Here is a 14496-nt window from a genome sequence, read left to right as displayed (position 1 = left end):
CAGAGAACTCTGAATAAAATAAAACAGCAGGGCTGCCAAACGAGTCAGTACTTATGATACATATATACCCTGTGTAATAACACATCTTTTAAGTTCCTCCACACCAGTTCTACTCATTCATTATTCCTCTGAGGTTAATATATTATATTAACGGTTTATCTAATATTATGCTTGGTTGTTTCTTCTAGTTTGCAGTTCCATTATGGCTGAGATCTGTCAAATTTAACTTTCTTCAGAGATCGAGCGGCCTCTGATGACGCGATTCACTTAATGGAAGAGCAAAAGGTGTAGTTATGATTACAATGTAAGTATCAAGTTAGTCCTGTGTTATGCTGCATGTTGTTTTTATAAACCACTCTTTGGTGGTTATTTTCATGTTAAATCCTATAATTCATTTGTTTATTTATGCTCACTGTATCTGCTCCAAGAGAAGAAAAATATGTTGCCTTGCTCTTTCAATTGTATTAGTAAAGTTTAATTCAAATGAAATACAGGATGTAATTAGGCTATCTTTGTTCTGGTAGTCTTAAGTTTAAGTTCAGTGATCATAATGAAACACGGACCTAAAAGCTTGAATAACCACCTCTTATTGTTCATTCCACTCAAGTACATTTAATTGCACAAATGCACAATTAATCGACACATAAAAATCCCTACTGAAGTGTTCTCATTGCCTCGGCGGCCCTCGGGAATAGCCTATAGCCCCTGTACTGTCTGGTGTTTGGTAAGACTGAATAAGTGAATCATTGGAACAGGTTTGACTGCATTTCCTTTGGATGTGTTTGATGAATAAGGTACATTCATGAATTGTGTCTACTAAACAAGCTTTATTGAAATCATCAGTTAAAAAAGCCCCATACCCGGTCGGTGGTTGATAGTGATCAGTGGCACCTATAATGTTGTAATGGTTTGGGTAAGGATTAGATGTTATGAAACTTGGGAAATGGGTAGGCTCAGAGCTATAGGTAGGCTATAAGTAGCCTAGTCCTGCTTTCAGCGCGTGGTGGCGACCCAGAACGTGCTCCAAACCAATGTGCAGCGCAAACTCCAAAGTTTTCTGAAAACTTGGCAGGACTGGGTGAATCAATCTGAAAAATAGGGTGAACACATAATACTCATTTATGAATGATGAGCACGGTAGAAAATAATACACTGCCCCAAGATAACAGTGTCTTGTCAACTTTATTCATCATAAGGAAGCGCGATAGTTATTTTCCAGCTCAACACACGTGATAACACGTGAATTTCCCCATGGGTCCTGAGGATGGAGATGGGTGCTTGCAAGTGCCCCAAATCCCTCTGCCCACCCAAAGCGCTTGCTTGTGTGGCGCGGACATTTATAGCCTTTATATATAATTTTTTTGTTAAATACAGACAATAATATGTTTGTATAATTTAAGCAGAATAAATTTGATCGATAATTGCGACGGTTTGTGTGCCTCAACAAATACATCTCTAGGGGATGTAATCATCCCACGTCAAAAAGCGCCAAATATGCCCGTCTTTTTTTTTCACGGCATGGTCTGCGCGTTTACACTTAACAAGGTAATATATCGTCTAGATTTCGCACCCCAATGTCCCATCTCAAATCCAACAGATATTTGGGGTTTTATTTTCACCTTAATTAAACAGCATTGCGGTACCAGGGGCAGGTCTTGGGTAGAGGTGTTGACGACGTAGCAACATGAGTAGATCTAATTGGAGAGACGGTGAAATCAGCGAGCTTCTGACCATAATGGAGAAGGTGATGCCGTCGCATTTAACGAAGACGGTGAAAGATGGTTCCATCTGACAAAGTAGCAGAACTTTCCTTACAAGGCTTCCATCAGGATAAAAAACAAGTGGTTAGCAAATAAAGAAAATGTTTAGTTTTTTTGGAATTTGTAAATAATGAATCAGGTTTGTAGCCTGCACTCAGATGTACCCTACTGATTATTCAATGGGACTGGCTTGAATAAAACGAAATATTCAACTCTGAGGATGCAGTGCACATTTTTCTAAAGAGTTCTCCGTGCGTAGTCCGACCTACTCCCAACGAACCAAGATAGCCGGCTCCTTGACGAAGGAGGAATACACCCCCTCTGTTCTACACAGGCAAGACAGTGAAATTGTAACATCTGCCACGCAACAGCGGTACTTGCTTTGCAGTGTAAAAATGCCTAGTGTCTTGGATAGTTCTGTGTGACCAGAAGGAAAGTCCCTGTGAGGTAATAATTCCGAATTGTAGAAATGCTAATCAATGTACCAAACTATTCAAGGAGTGGCAGATGCTGGTTTATTGCTTCTGTCACTCCGAATGATGCCTTGCAATGCCTGCGCTTTGGAATTTTTGTTGTTCTTCAACAGCGCTTTCATCAGCATCCTGGCGGCCTCCCTGCCATGCTTTTCCTCCCACTCAGTCAGAAGCGAAATGGTCTGTTCCTCGGCTTGCTTAGGGTTGTTTTGCTGGATGTTGTCGAGGATGGTTTTCTTGAAGCCGTCCGCCATGGCGATGTTCCTCATATCGCCCCATCCAACCAGGCTGGCGATGTCTGGGATAAGCTTGGAGAAGTTCCCGTCTGTCATGATGATCAGGAAGATTATCGTGTAGCATTAGCATGTCTACTTTATTATTGACATTTTTGACAGAGGTAGGATCAGGTAGCTTTGCCTTACCTTTATCAAGGTATGCATCTTCAAGTAGTGCCAGTGAAGAACTCTATAAAAACATTAAGTTAAGGAGTTATTCCGATTCAGGAGGAAAATGAACTCTTGTTCAAAATGATAGTAGAATAGAGGATAGCGAAAAAAATAGAAACACAATCAAATAGAATTTATAAAGTAAAATCATGAACAACATATTACAGCCAGGGAAAGACATGACATAAATTCAATATACAATAGACATAACACAGACGTTCTCCTGGATAAAAGCAGCTGCTAAATGTAAATGTAAACGTTCAAACATAATGTAACTATAAAATGGTAAACATTTATAAAAAAAAAAGAAAGATTGGCATTGCTGCATTCATAGGGCGCATGTCTAAAAAACGACTTTACTTCCCTCAGGAAACACACAGCAAACACGCCCTGAGTAACTGGTAATTCTAACAAACCTGCATCTCCTTGTACAAAAACCGCCAACTATGTATGCTAATGATAAAAAAGTGACAAGACAGGGTTTACAATTAGAGAAAATGGTTAGTAGTAAGTGTTAAAAAATATATGTCCGGACTAAGGAATCATACTAAGTAGAGTAATTTACAATCAACTTACTTCAACATATTTCCCATCCGTCCCCTCAAATCCTACATTGGAAGTTTCTATAATCAAATGAAATTAAAGTGAGATTACAGATCTTAAAGCATCAACATTGAAGTCCACCTTGTTTGTTTGTTAATCATCATAAGAAAAACACACCTTTCAATCATAAAACAAATGTTGGTTATTCTTGTTATGTGTTTTTGTGACTATTGAGACTAGGAATCTGATTCCATACATTTCATTTAGTTAAATTGACTGATTAACACAGAACATATAAACCATCAAGTCATTATATTTAAAGGTCCAGTGTGTAAAATGTTGTAGCATCTAGGGGTGAGGCTGCAGATTGCCACCAACTGACCCCTCTCCCTTTCCATGGACTACATTGGCCTGTATTGTGCAAGGTGCCAGTAGGTAATTTTAAAATGATGTCATCATCAACCTCAGCATCTATCAAGGAGGTTCTTGATTTATTAGTAAGTAGTATATTTAGTTGTTTACGTCAAACATGATTGTTTGTTGCAATTTGTTCACACGTCAATAGATAAAATGGGCTTGTACACATGCCACAATTTCAGTTTTGTGAAAAAGCGACATTCATTTTAATTGCCCTAAATTCTATTTTTCACGACTCTAGCCTGCCAATAAATAATCCAAATATCCCCCCAGGGTTCTTTCTCATGTCCACCTTCGTCACAATACATGTTTTAGAAAATGACAGAGGTAACTGCCTATTTACGCTTCTCAACACACAGTCCTCTTATTGCATCCACAGTGGTTATTTACATCGTGGACCATCAATAATTTGATGTCCACGTAAAGTTTGCACAATTTTCAAACCACCTTATTTTTAGGCTACTCGCATACTATGGAGTATGAGAGTAGCCTTCTGAAACTTTTAGGCACGTAAAGGGTCACGTCCCACTTTCGTGAGATGCTTTCACGTGGAGCAAACAAACCAATCACATGACTCAGCTAAAGACATATTTGAATCCTCGACTGTGATCTTAACGCGCCAACCCTTTGCAGACGATATTAATAAAGCTTATTTATACTTTGTTTGCAAACAAGCTCCTTTTTTTTTCTGGAAACTGGTCAGGTTCCAAAATAGGGGAGCTCCTCTGAGTGAAAATCACTATATCACTAGTGGTGCCTGCAAGGATAACCCAAGATTTACCTGGAACTCTGTGTGAAAGGGCTTGATATTGGCCACATAAGTAGTATTATTATATCCGGATGGAGCACTGAGCCTTGCAGTGTGAACAAAGCCATAGTGTTTGGATACACGTACACTTCAATCCAAAGTTGATTAATTCAAAACATTTTCTCTCTAGAGCCATGTAACCATTCTGGGCTACTGTAGAAATATAGCAATGCAAAATGGCACTACGTATAAGAGGACCCCTACGTATGTAGTTATACAGGGCTCCTTCTGGGTGAAAGACAACAATTCTTATTTGCATGAGTTAACATACTAATTAAAACAAACATACAAACATTATTTTCAAATTCTACAGTCAGTTCCGCTCGATGCCACTAAATTATACACACTGCCCCTTTAAGCAGAATAACTGACTGAATGTTTCAATGTGACCCTGATAAAAAGAATACTCACTGAAGCAACACCATTTCATCTTCCAAGCTGCGAATGCGAATGCGAACCCTACCGCTGCCGCAAGCACTATCCCAAAAATGATAGCGACAGGTAGGATCGCTGCAGGGACTGTAACAGAGAGAAGAATACTTAATTTTTTGGAGAAATAAACTCACCGAATGCTCCGAAATATATTTATCCCGAACCTTCGCTCCTCTCTTTGCAGACCGTATCCTTGGTTCCCGTGCAGGAATTCTTGACACCAAGTTCCTCGCACCTTGACCCAAAATATAAGAGGAAAAGAGTGAATCCCGCACACAAAAACAAACACACAGGCATACTTTTTGGTTCAACCCAGCGTCAATTCATTTAGAGACAAATGAACGAGAAAGAAAAAATGCTGGTCATTCATTAAATCACTAGGATTGTTAAGTTCTTATTGATTTTGTCTAAATGAAAAGTGAGAACATACTTATTACAGGGGTTACAGCTGATGCAGGGTTCGCTGAGGCAGAAGTAGCCCTGTTTACACCGACACGCAGTGTCCTTGGCGGTGGTGCATTCTTCCTTCACCTCAAGATTGGCTATGAGAGAAAGATTAACGGTTCAGTGGTTGAATCATTGAGTCATTAAGCCAAAGAGACTGACAGTTTTGTATACGTCATAAAGGAGGAGTTCGACATTTTGCTGTATGATCCCTTGAGGAATCTAATCTAGTACGTTTTAGGCCTCGGATTCGACTGTACTAGCCACCCTAGCCTAGCCACACACAAAGACAATAAGGGAGGATGAATCATAACAGTATTAACGCAACTATACTGTTATATATAACTGTAATGTTTTCTTTGACAATTAAAAGGTTTATATCTGATACGTCTTTAAAGTCTTGTTATCTCAGAGGCAGGGAGAGATAGGGTCGGCGATCCCAACAATTACCACCTCATGTTTTGACGATTTAAAGGTCCCATGGCATGCTACTTTATGGATGCTTATATATATATATATTAGGGGTGTAACGGTAAGGGGTACGGGTTGCTCGGTTCGGTACGGAGGCGAACGAGTTTCCATACGGACATATTAAGTAGAGGACCGCATGTGTGGAACATGCTGCAGCCGCACATGCACAGTTACGCACACTGTATTCTAAATCGTTCCCTATTCACTCACTCACTATTCCCTATATAGTGTTGATGATATAGTGCACTAGGGAACGAACAAACGAGAATTCGGACACTACGCTGAACACAGATGCGCCCACATCATGTAAACAAACCAGGCACTCACGAGGAAAGCTGGAGGTTGTATTGATGTTGAATGTTACATTTCCTTGTTCATGTTTTTTTTAATTGATTTTGAATGTTAAATATTCTATGTTAAATCCCAAATAAATTGTTGACATTTCTAGACGAAAGCCGGAGACTCCATCATTAATGTATTCGTTTTCGCGGTTATTCAGCTTCTTCTTCTCCTTCGGAAAAACACGACCGCATTGCATTGTGGTATACGGGAGTAACTTGTCGGGTAAATCGTATGTACACTCAAATTTGGGGTATTTTAAGTGCACTATATAGTGCATGAAATTCAACACTGAGAATTCGAACACCATTACAAAATGGCGAGCACCCTATTTAGTGCTCGCCATTTTCTGAGAACAACTTGAAACAGTTTAGTGTTGCAATTGTTCATTGTTGCACATTAGATTGAGAAAAGATTTGTTTTTAAAAAAACTATCTGAACCTTATTCATGTTATTTAATCTGACCAACAACTTGAAACTGTTTAGTGATGCAATTGTTCAATTATGCACATTGAGAAAATATATTTTTTAAAGAAACAGTCTGAGCCAATGCTATTTATTTTTATTTCTACATTTCAGAATCTTGTATTTAAATTTTTGAGCAGAACTCTAGCTTTGTATTGTCTAATGTTCCTGGATTCCTGGATTCATAATATCATCCGGAGGCGCACACATCTTTTGGCCGTGTTCTGGAACTATTCTAGAACACTCCGAGTGCTCCGGCGGTGTCCTGGAGCTCTATATCTAAATAATATAATGTATGGATATATCTATATAATATATATTATCACAGCCAAAAGCTGTGCGCACCTCCGGATGATATCATGAGTCTCAAACGACTGCGTCGGGTTCTCCGACGTCTCTGGTTCTTCCACTTCCACGTCAATCTGAAGCACAGACTGAGCGGCGACATGGAGGAGGAGAAAGGGAATGTTGCCATTTGCGGACTCCCGGTACTGCCACAACGAGACTCGTTGTGGGGGTTATCTCGGCCATGGTTGAGAAGGAATTGGGGGAAAGGGACTTTGGTTTGACTCGAACTGAAGTCCAGATTGAACAACGATATGGAGGAGAGATTGTTGCCCGGGATTGTCTGCCGAGGGGCACCATCGCCAGGGCACCGCCAAAGTTCCTTTCCCCCCCCCCCCCCCCCAATTCCTTTCCCAGCTTTCTTGCGGCATTTCTTGGAGGCACGTCCCCTATTTGTCTTCATCTCTCGGATTTCTGAGAGTAGACCGAGAGCAGTGATGACGCTTGCAAAAAAAATGGCTGCGCCCGTGGAGATTTATTTTCTGTGTATTTGTACCACGTTGGTCATTTTAATGTTGATTTTGATTACATTGCTACTTTATTCCGGCCACCAATTTATGCATTGCACGGTCTTGCTGTGCGTGCGATACAATGTAAAGTTGTGTTGTTTGTTTTCGAGCTGGTTTGCTAAAGAGGCTAATGTAGCTAACAATAAACAATGACTAGGCAATTTCGGGACGCAATCATAAGTCGAATGGGAACGCTATAAATGCTCCGAGACCGGAAATGACGTCAAAAGTGCAACTCGGAAGGCTGGCGTCCGAGAAGGATTCAGGAACACACCATCCCATACACAGCTTGCACGGTCATAGCTCATTGTCTCATTGGCAGGCCAAATTCTCTGGGCGGGCAAAGCAGAGAAAGGGGAAGGTAACATGTCCCAATATAATTAAAAACCTGCCCAAGACAGCAAGCCAACATTGAATAAATATTGATTTTCCATCTGAATCCTCATTATGGTTGACATTGAAATTTCAATGCAAAATAAATGTTGGATCACCATTACCATACCGATGAAAGCTGATGTTATTAATGTTGATGGCAACAACATTTGAACAACAGTAATCTATTGTTATCTTTATGATTGAATAAGCATTGATATTTGGTTTACTGGGCGATATCGCCAATGTGTTAGAAAGTCATTGATTTAGAGTAGACTGGGAAACGACCGTTGTTGAAAAGCCATCGACATATAGTTGACCGGGAAATATGATTGAAAATGCATCGATATATAGTTGACCGGGGAATATGATTGAGAATGCATTGATATTTAGTTGACCGGGAAATATGATTGAAAATGCATTGACATATTGTTGACCGGGAAATATGATTGAAAATGCATTGATATATAGTTGACCAGGAATTAAGATTGAAAATGCATCGAAATATGATTGAAAATGCAACGATGGGGATGTATCTTTGTATCTTTGTGCTGCTGGTTATCGTCGTTAGGGAATATGATTGAAAATCCATCCATTTTTGGTTGACCGGGAGATCATCGGGTGGTAGACCAACATACTGCACAGGACACATCTCATTTCTGGACCCTTGACCCATACGATCAGGTAAGCTTGCTTATGTAATGTTTGATATGAATGAATTGTACCAAATCAAATACGGTTTTTCGTTAACATGGTGGTAACCCATGCAGTACTGCAGTCATTGAAATAGATTGTCGAAATCTGCCAAAGTTAATGTATCTTTGTGCTGCTGGTTATCGTCGTTAGCGTCTAACAGGTTACAATAAGTTAGCAAAACCTCAGAGTCCACTCTATTTCTGTGATAGCTAGCTCGAGATACATATCTGTACCATTATACCAAAAAAATGTTTTGTTTGGTTCCGGTTTCCGACCGACCCTGTCAATTTATGTGCGACCCAAATTATTTTATTTTTATTTTACATTAAAAAAATGTTTTTTTTTTATGTAATTACGTTTTGGTACAGCACCTCTATAATTACGTTTTGGTACAGCACCTCTTCATTCTGTACAAGGATGAGCGAATTTTCTCGTTTTTAAATGAAAACAACCTACCTATCATTCGCTGCCGCTGGAAAAAAAATAAATAAATAAATAAATAAATTCCCTACCTACCCATGACCTCAACTGACAACCAACAGGAACCAAACTTTTTTTTTTTTAGGCCCAATTGCTAAGTAGGCAGATACATGTATGTTTGTCGTGAAATCCATTAAAACAGCACCGCTATTGCTTCTGATCGCCGGTGAACACCGGCACCAACGCTAGCATAGTGCAGCCTGCTGGCTTGTCTATCAAATGAAGTCCGGCTAGTCTATCAATTGTGAATATACGTATGTGTGAGTTCTGTTTAACTTTAAGCCTATTTTTTTGGCATTGTGCTTGTATTTTCTGTTTAGGATGCTCTTACACAGCAGATGGGGAAAGCCGCCGTCACCCAATTCACTTTTGCCCAGGCTGTGAAAACGTGGCTGCGCTATGCGCCAGACCGGGCAGGAGGGACTGGACGACAAACAGACGTCGGACCCTGAAGTGTAAGGGCGCAAATAATGGGGACAAATAATGAATGAATGAAATGGCCATGGGCGTCATTTTGGTCTGAAATGTGCTGGGACAGAGACGCATTCAGAACTGCATTTTCCGAAGTGCTGGATACCATGGATGCACTCTTTATTCTCTCTTTAGTGCTGGTAATGAAAGGTTTTGAAAGACGGCATATCCATGTAGCTAATTACGGAATAGAATGTATACAAAATCTGTCTGGTACATTTTATGAAGAAAAGGTTTCCAAAAAGCATTGGACATGACCCACTATGTTCTGCTCCATGTATCCAACAAGCTATTCTGCTGGCCGTGCTTGCTGTTCAACATCAGTGAGGGGACATGGAACAGCGCCGGATTTAGCAGTCTTAACAGCTTCACCAAGGCAGCTTTAAAACATTAGGCCATGGGTGATGGGTGAGTTTTACATTGCACTGTGTAGGAGCGATAATGTTGTTTTGGTACTTTGGTTTATAACGCATTTTTTGTAATGGTTTGAAACACAAATATATCGCTGGAATTTGGGCAGTAGGCTTAATGGTAATGCTGTGTGTGGATGCCGCTTAATAAGCATATTAAATGAACCCGTTCACTACTACTCCTGTGGGCTTAGTATTCTGGCGGGAATAGCTGTTGTAGAATATGTGGCATACAGGCTTTCTTGTATGTTTCATTTTTGTTAATAAACTGGCGTTGCACTTGTAATATTGTCGCTATAGGCTACTTTATTCAATCTTTTGAAGTTGCGAAAGCATCCGGTGAAAATAACAATAACTGAACACTTGTTTTTATGTCATGTGTGTGATGTGCAATCTGGTTGCGGAGTGACATAAGAAAATATCTGATGGTGATGCTGCATTACTCTAGCTCTGCGGTAATGAAAAGTGGTGTGCGCTGTTGTTGTTGCTGAAGATCAACTGTCTTGTTGTGGATGTTTTGCAGTAGCGCATATTGTGGCTGTGTTGGCTGTATCGGCACCTAATATGAAATTTGGGTGCATGCCTGAGTCTTTGGTGGTTGGCTGTTGGTGGAGTTTGTTACTGAAGGCCCTGACTTAAACCCCACGGTACGCTACTGTTTAATTTAGGGAATTACATTTTCTATGCCTATTAAGCATTGAAATTCCATTGAAATCACATTGATCCTTAGTTCAGTTGAAATTTCAACATTGTTTCAAAATTCCTGATAATTGAAATACCATTGAAATTCCGTTGATCTATGGACAGGATTTCAACGTTGTTTCAATATTAAAAAAGGGTGCAAAATGATGTAGAATCACCATCAGAGTTCAATGTTGATTCGATGATTTAATGTTGACAACGGAATGTTGATTTGACATAGTTTCAATGACTGTTTGCTATCTGGGGGCAGGGGCGGATCTACTGTGGTGGCATGGGGTGGCAACTGCCACCCTAAAAAAAGCCTCGCCACCCCAGCTGCCACCCCAGTTGGCAGCGCAAAACTCATTATTTTAATTTTTTTTTGCTTTTACAAGACATTTACAAAAGCGAGTTTCAAAGGTCCGACTGCAAGTGAATGCAACCAGGAAATATTGCCCCATCCCGCCTGCCCCCCCCCCCCCCCCTCCCCGAGACTCCCGCCGGCACTGATTTTAAATACAAGGAAGGCGCGAGAGTCCTCCAAACGAACGAAGCAAGCGGCGCGGCAGAGAGACTACATTCTTGAGGTAATACTGATCAACCGTCTATCTATGAAGAAATTATAATAATTAGAAAAGAGCAGGGCTGTATATTACAGAAACATCATAGTTAAAGACTTAAGTTAAGATTGGAATGCCTTAAGGTACGAAAACACCAAACGTGTACCCCGCGTACGACGCGTATAAAATCGGCAATTTTTCCATAGGGAACCATTGGTTTACGCGCGTATGAGCTGCGTACACGCGTTACATGCGCTAAAGCAACATTTTACCCGCGTTAGCGGCGTATGAGCGGCGTATATGTACGCGCGTACATATAAGCGCGTACATATACGCGCGTACATATACGCGCGTACATATACGCGCGTACGCGAGGAGTTGAACTTTTTACGCTCATACGCATGACGATTAGCCGGGTTGCCCAATCAGCGTTGAGCTTGACCCGACGTCACTGGCAGAGAGTGGTGAGCTTGGACAGAAGCATACGGCCGACATCTTTCTTTATTCTGTGTGGAAATAATAACATAGTTACGCCATTAACATTTTTAGCGAGAAATGTGCATTTTACTTTCATAATGTTCGCTCGGTGAATGTGAAGGATGTTTGGTTTGATAGTTATGACGAAGAGGGAACGCTCCGTTCACTTGCATGGACAGAGTCTCTGGTTACTAAGCAACCTCAACGTCTTGGCGGACTATCTATCTGCTGATCAACACTACGAATGCTGGAAACACACCAGACACACCATGTGAAGTTATTTAACCCGATTATTGTTATTTATATCCGAGATTATTTAATCTAACCCGATCTAAACTCTATCACCCAAACACGGCGGCGTTTAGGTTTCCTACCTCGGACTCCAGCGCAGCCACGGCCGAGAACTTTCTTTATTCTGGGTGGAAATAGTAAAATAGTTAAGCCATTAAATGCGTTTATGAAAACATTTTTAGCGAGAAATGTGCATTTTACTTTCGTAATGTTCGCTCGGTGAATGTGAAGGATGTTTGGTTTGATAGTTATGACGAAGAGGGAACGCTCCGTTCACTTGCATGGACATGGACTCATCTAGGCGCGTAGGAGCGTAGGCGCATAGCTGCGTAGGACCATTTTTGACACAAAACGGTCAAGCAACATTTTATCTGCGTTACGCGCGTAAATCTTACGCGGGTTACGCGTTTGGTGTGTCCGTACCATTATAGCTGCATAGCAGGCGCGTGCCGTATGGGCAGGTGGGGCGGCGAACTCCCTGCAAAAGCATTCTCCCAAAAAAATAGTTCCTCAGTAAATCATTGCTCCAAGTTTATTTTTAATAATGTGATTGTCACATTAACTATCTATAGTTTCTCCAGGCTTTCCGACTATTTTTGTTCTGTTGATTCAAATTGATGGTGGCGATTCTAGTTGAGTTTAACGTGTCATGCAATGTGGGGCGGCGGAGCTCAACGACCGCGTCCCTCCGTATGTTTCTCGTATAACCCTGTAAGCTGCAATAAGAATTGCAATCCGCGCTAAAGACGCGCTAACAAACACAAACCCTTCTACACTCAGCTGGTTTTCCTGACCGTTAACTTCATGTGCCTCCTTTTGTATCAACAGTCATTCGATTTGATTATATTAAACTTTATTGTCATTGAACCAAGTAACAGGTACTTGGACAACAAAATGCAAGTCATCTTCTGTAAATTATTTACAAATGGCCATCTCTAATCTACTTGGTTGCACACCTGTCTGAACTTTTATAAACCAATATAAGTCATCAATAATTAATAATAAAACAAGCTTCACATCAAGAGCAAAAAAAATAATAAGGTAAACCCAAAAGGTCTTAAATACTTAGAAATTAAAGATATAAAAAAAGAAAGAGAGGGAAATCTTTGATAGCACTTCCCCTGAATCCCCATTTGACTCTTCCAAGCATGCAGGTAATACACTCTACTTTGGGAGTTATTCTATGTCACCGCACTTTGAGGGTGGCATTGAATGTAAATTATTGGAATCTGTGAATAAAGTGATATTTGCACTCAAGTTGGACTGATGATTGACATGTGATAGGAATATCTCATGGACCAATACCAACTTATTGTTAACTAAAGTACATATTGCAGCTCTCTTTGCATATATTTTTAGCCCTATGCCCCTGTGGGTGTAATAGTGCAGGTGCAGGTGTTTGTTGTAAGGCAGGTTGATTTTGTAATTATTCAGTAATAATTTATTTAATTTTGTCGGAAACCTTTTATGTTCAAATGTAAGGCTTTACTCATCCCACAATAAATTAAATATAATGTTATTGAGTCAAAATATTTAAATGTGGGGGCTTTCCAAGTAAATATTGATTGACATGGCTTTAATTAAATCGGCATACTGTATATACTTCTGCCAGAGTGTGCCACCCCCCAAAATCTCCTGTCCCCCTCTTGCCACCTATTTGTCTAGATCCGCCCCTGGGGGGCGTCTGAGCTTTGTTTTTTCATACATATTGCTTGTTTTACACCTTACGCCAATTCTAGCTGCTGGGGGACCATAGGCAGGCCAGGGGGACTCATATAAATGTTAGAAAACCTCATAAAGTGAACATTTAACATCCCCAGTGTGTCTGTGTTGCTGCCTACCATTGGGCTGAGTGCAGGAGGTACACTGCTCGCAGAAGGTCTCGGAATTAGGCTTGTTGTTGTACGTTCTCCCCGGCTCACAGAACTCACAATCTCTGTCCTCTGGGTTAACTTCACACTCCTTAGTTAGTAGCTGACCTGTGAAGAAACACACAAAACAAAGAATGTCGAGCGAAACCAACTAGGCCTAAGTATAGCATAATCGAAATAAATTACGGTCACAAAATGATGTAATGCCTAAATTAGACCACATACCAGCTGCACACAGACAACAGGTCTTTCCATTAACTGTGTAATTTCCATCTTGACATGCATTTATTTGTCTACGGATTCGGCGACCAGCAGGGCTAAACTGGTTGGCAGAGTCGACCCTATAACGCCAAACAACATACGGGAAAACGAAAGTGAAACAAAGCAGCAATATGTTGATTGGTCTACAGATTGGTGATTCTATCTACGGCTAAGAAGTATAATCTCACTCACCGTGGCAGGGAAAGGACGATGAGAAACATAGCCCATTTGCAGTGACTTTGCGAGTAATATTTCATCTTAAAGTTCCGTTTCAAAAGAGCAAATCGTTGTTTACCGACTTCCCAAACTTGTGCGGCCCCACCCGACACGAGAGATCGCCGTCGAACGCCGTCGCCGATTATAGGGCCGTCCCCCACCAAGCGCGTGATCGCGAGATTGCCAGCGCCCTCAATTCACTTCACGTGCGCTAACCCAAGAGATCGTGGTGGGTGAAGTTCCTGGAATCGCAGCGCT

General features: G+C 40.8%; 1 protein-coding gene across 2 annotated transcripts in view; it reads right to left on the bottom strand.

Annotated features, from left to right (window-relative positions):
• Positions 1 to 807: 807 nt before the first annotated feature.
• The window catches only part of fas (Fas cell surface death receptor), a 13713-nt gene continuing 24 nt past the window's right edge, over positions 808 to 14496 (bottom strand). Inside the window, exons 1-9 of one of the 2 annotated variants that reach the window (XM_030379244.1) lie at positions 14215 to 14496; positions 13987 to 14102; positions 13732 to 13869; positions 5310 to 5421; positions 5044 to 5120; positions 4859 to 4966; positions 3256 to 3302; positions 2656 to 2698; positions 808 to 2558 (exon numbers count right to left, since the gene is read on the bottom strand). The exon at positions 14215 to 14496 is cut by the window's right edge and continues 24 nt beyond it. In XM_030379244.1, the coding sequence (XP_030235104.1) occupies positions 2254 to 2558; positions 2656 to 2698; positions 3256 to 3302; positions 4859 to 4966; positions 5044 to 5120; positions 5310 to 5421; positions 13732 to 13869; positions 13987 to 14102; positions 14215 to 14279 (1011 nt within the window). In that variant the 5' untranslated portion in view covers positions 14280 to 14496 and the 3' untranslated portion in view covers positions 808 to 2253. The remainder of the gene's footprint in view (positions 2559 to 2655; positions 2699 to 3255; positions 3303 to 4858; positions 4967 to 5043; positions 5121 to 5309; positions 5422 to 13731; positions 13870 to 13986; positions 14103 to 14214) is intronic. The other variant, XM_030379245.1, reaches the window with a different exon arrangement.

This window comes from Gadus morhua, chromosome 15, assembly GCF_902167405.1.
Source record: "Gadus morhua chromosome 15, gadMor3.0, whole genome shotgun sequence".
NCBI classification, from domain to species: Eukaryota; Metazoa; Chordata; class Actinopteri; order Gadiformes; family Gadidae; genus Gadus; species Gadus morhua.
Note: the sequence above shows the minus strand (reverse complement) of the source record. Positions and strands in the feature narration are given on the sequence as shown.